Source organism: Phaethon lepturus, unplaced genomic scaffold (genome assembly GCF_000687285.1).
Source record: "Phaethon lepturus isolate BGI_N335 unplaced genomic scaffold, ASM68728v1 scaffold23009, whole genome shotgun sequence".
In the NCBI taxonomy this organism is placed as follows: domain Eukaryota; kingdom Metazoa; phylum Chordata; class Aves; order Phaethontiformes; family Phaethontidae; genus Phaethon; species Phaethon lepturus.
In genome coordinates, this window is record NW_010563092.1 from 616 (window position 1) to 4889 (window position 4274).

General features: G+C 55.2%; 1 protein-coding gene across 1 annotated transcript in view; it reads right to left on the reverse strand.

Moving 5' to 3' along the window:
- Positions 1–3630: 3630 nt before the first annotated feature.
- SLC39A14 (solute carrier family 39 (zinc transporter), member 14) overlaps positions 3631–4274 on the reverse strand; it is a gene marked incomplete at its 5' end in the record, with an annotated part of 5588 nt that continues 4944 nt past the window's right edge. The window contains 2 exon segments of the mRNA XM_010294488.1: positions 3631–3777; positions 4129–4274. The exon segment at positions 4129–4274 is cut by the window's right edge and continues 19 nt beyond it. Of these exon segments, the coding sequence (XP_010292790.1) occupies positions 3631–3777; positions 4129–4274 (293 nt within the window).

Genomic DNA, 4274 nt, shown 5'->3' on the forward strand with positions numbered 1-4274 from the left:
CCCTTTTCCCTGCCTCTAATGCGGTTTGGGGAAGCAGGGACACAAATAACGCTGCTCCGAGTCAGGCTCCCTCATGTGAGCTGAAGAGGAATACAACATCCCGCAGACTCGCTCCAAAACCTCAGCCTGCCTCCAGACAAACGTCAATGCTTGGAAATAGATTTAAAAAGTTAAAATAAAATTTAAAAAGGGCTTTTTGACTCTAAAGGCAATTCCTGGAGTGCTGTGCCACGCAGACAGGCGGGGGGGGGAATGTCAGTGCCATCTTCTGTCGAGCGCGCCGCACTGCACAGCCTTGGAAATTGGGGCTGGAAAAGCAGGATTGCATCACCCAGCCCTTCCAGCCTGGCTCAACCCTTCCCCTTGGAAAAATCCTGAACCAGCAGAGCTCCCACCCCTCCACACCCCACAACCAGCTCTGGCCCCAGGGAGGTTTCTGCTACTAGAGCACACTTGCAACCCTCCGTCATTACAGAATATATTTTATTTATGGAATTTTACAAATAACTTTACAATTCACGTGACATAAGTTATGTTCTTTGTTTCAACGCGTATCTCTTACAACACCTGAGTTTTTGAAATACTGAGATGGAACTTGAGCTTTGAACCGGACACAGGAAGGGAAACACGGATGAAAAATCCATAACAAGCTCGATTTGGGTCACTTTCCCTCCTCATCCTCCTGCCTGCCCCATCCCTTCCCCGATGGCGGGTACCAGCCTGCCTAAGCCAGGGACAGCAGCTCTCTCCCACCGGTCCCTCTCTGCGAGGAGCCTTGTTTCTCCATGGGGTTTCACACACCCCTCACCCCAAATCTCCGGGTTGCAGATTTCTCAAAAGTCGACTCAGTTGGCAAGAAACAGGGTTAAACTCGAAACAAGAAGACGACGGACTCATGATCCCCACTGTGCACCAAGGGGCCCATATCGACTCCGAGGAAGCCGAGCATCAGTTTCCAGCCACGTTTCCAGCTCTCGGGGACGCAGAGGACCTCCCAGCCACAGTCTGCGAATGCCTGGCGGTCCCCAGGGGACAGACAACAAGATTTCCCCCCCTTCACCCACAACACAGAGGCTCTTCCATCTGTGCGCACCGCACCGGCCAGCCACGACTTAGCCCTGGCAGTGCTATGGCTGCCCTCTGCCCCGTGGAAAGCCGCCAGCAACACGGTGTTTTCCAAATGCTTCCTTGAGAGAGAAGAGAGGGCACATATGCCATTCAAAGGACTCAGTTTTTCCACATCAAGTTGGTCAGATGGGCTGCAGCTCTTTCAGGCAGGGAAAGGGATTTTCCAATATCACTTTTCTCCTAACTAGTGAGAAATTTGAGGCAACCTAAAGCAGAGGTAACGACTGTGAGGTGCTGCAGAGGCGGCTGGGTGCCTGAGCCAGGACAGACCACGCTGCTTCGAGGTGGCTCTGTCCCACGGACCAGCCGCAGAGAGAAGAGTGACTTACAGTGACCATCCACACAAACAAGAGACACTGCATGGGACAAAGCAGAGCCCATCTCTCCTTGAAGGCATCACCAACAGCAGCAATCGGCCCGAGGACCATGTGGTACCTCTGGGTATTGACGGGTGTTCCCAAGAAGGCTCCCTGCTCCTCGACATGCTGATATTTAATCTTCTGGGTGCACAACAAAGCCAACAGCCTCCTGGGTACCAAGGGGACAAAGTCAATGCCTGGCCTATCCAAAGCCACCGAGAGCAGAGATGCTGATCCACGAGGATGCTGGTGGTGTGAGACCTAAGGAATCAGGGACACCTGTGGGGAGCCTCAGGTCCCTTGTCTCTCTTGCGACGGGCAGGAAAAATACCCGCCACACCCTCCGCTTTGCTTTCCAACAGGAGCGGAAGGGAAGGTGTGGAGAGCCTCAGCTCCAGCCCCTGGTACCAAGCAGCACCAAGGTGAGGTGGCAGGATGGCCGTCACCCCATCACACCCCCCACAGCCACCTGCACAGGCAGAGAGTGAAGGAAGACACTCAGTGACAAGCTGTCCCCAGCATGTTACACCAAAGCACTTCTCAAAGCCATCCGCACCACTGCTTCATCCCAATCCAGCACTATACCCACCAGGGTAAGCCGCCTAAATCGGCTCCTGCTTATCGGCATGGCCACAAACTCACCACTCCTGGCTGCAGGATAAGGTTTAGGGGGAAGAAAGGGCTGCAAGGGAACCTCAAGCAACACCGGTGGGGTGGGCAACATTATCAATATGATAATAAGTCAATTCACCTAGTGAATCTGGGGAAAGCCAGCCCAGAAGCAGAGCTGCGAAGTGCCTGTAACACCCTTCTCTGGCTACTCCCTAAGGCTGGAAACACACAACCTAAAGAGGTTCACAGTCTTATTTTTTTAAAAACACCTCCCCACACCCCACCCTGAACCTCAGCAACTCAGCAGCATCAGTGTTTAAAAACTGGTGTCCGTTCCCAGGTGTCAGTGTGAACTTGGTCACAGTGTAAGGACCGATCCCCTGCCTGGGGAGCCTGTGGCCAGGCAGGGTCTCGTCGTGCCGGCTCTGCCCTTGCCCTGCGCTCCTCTCGTGCCCTTCTCACCAGCATCGCTGCATGGCTGCCCTCATGGAAGAAGGGAGGTTTCCCCACACCGCCCCGTACAGCAGCAGGGACCTAAAGGAGGTAAGGGCATCCTGCTAGACTTCTCCCAGCCGCTGCTCCATGCAGCCCATGTGTCAGTCCGACCTGCATGTGGTGCGGTTTGGTGTCCTCTGCTCCGAGCTCTGATGCCCAGAATGTGCTTTAAAGAAAAAAAAACCAAACAAAACCAAACCCTCTTCACCCTGCTCTTCCCAGGGCATCGTCTGGGCTGCCAAGGCAGAACAGGAGCAAAACCAGACGTGGCTCCACAGACACTTTTCTGAAGACAGCAAGGATGATACTCAAATCATGAGCCATGCTCCTTGAGCCTCCTCTTCCTCGGCAGCCCTCTGTGCTTGGAGAGCGCAGCTCTGAGGACGGGCTGGTAGGTAACTCTCTCAGCAGAAGGAGGGTCTGTCCTTGTCTCTGTGCTCCGGAAGCGGGATACCACCTCCCCACGCAGGAAATAAACACCAGCTCCTTGCGTGACGCCGGCGAATGCGGTGAGTGCCCGTTGCCCTTTTTTGCAGTGGTACTTCTCACCCCCTGCACCATCCGTTCCCTGGTAGGTGAGCGGGCGGAGGCAGCTTGCGTCCAGCGCTAGCCCTGTACCCCACGGCCCCCCCATCACGCACCCCCTGCAAAGGGGCCAGGAGAGCGTCACGTCCCGTCGCACCACTCCGAGCACAAGGAGGGGAGCAACACAGCTAGAGGAGCTCCTGTCTCCCAACTCCACCCTTCCCAGGAGATGCGAGGAGAGAAGGGATACGACACTGGAAAGAGTTCCTCTAGTCAGGTCAGTCCTACGGCAAAGGGGACTAAGCTCCCCTCAGCCTTAAACCAAAATAAAATTAAGTCTGTGGAATAGCTTTAAAAGCAATGCCTCTTCTTCTGTAGTGTGATGTCAGTGCCCGCACAGGTACCGTCATATGCTTGCAGCAGGAAAAGGAAAGAAAAGAAAAAAAGAAATACCCCTTTCCCCCCCCAAAAAAAAGGAAAAACTGGAACAGGGCTGTGAGTCGGGCTGGTCCTACCCTATCTGGATCTGGCCAGAGTACATGGTGAGCAGCACCATGATGGTGAACCCCGTCAGCAGCCCCGCATTCTGGATGGCGAAGGTGATCAGCGTGCTGCCGTTCTGCTCGTCCTCCCGGCTGACCTCATTCATTTCGGGGAACTGGGAGGGAAGACAGAGCGATGGCAGGGCTCAGCGACAGGAGCGGCTCTGTCCTTCCCCAATGCTTCCCACCCCATGCCACCATCCCAGGAAACATTCACTGCCCATCATGCGGCTGTCATCCGGGTCACCGTGCCGCCAGCTCAGGAGGCAAAGCAAAGCGGAGACGAACACCAGCCTCTACAGAGAGCACCTGTGTTTGCCACGGGCACGGAGCAAACATCCCCCTGTGCCCTCTCTGCCTGCCATGCCTCCAGGATGAGGGCAAGCCAGAGCTCTTCCTGGCCAGACAAAAAAAACCAAAAACCCAAACAGCCGCACGCCCGGCAGCCCCCTGGGCTCATCATTTACCATGTCAGCCAGCGCAATGTACAGGAACATCCCTCCAGCCAGAGCGAAGATCCAGTTGGCAGAGAAGTGGCTGCCGGCCACGACACCGAAGGCCAAGCCCACGTAGCAGCAACATGCGGAGATGAAGTTGAAGAAGAGCGCTTGGC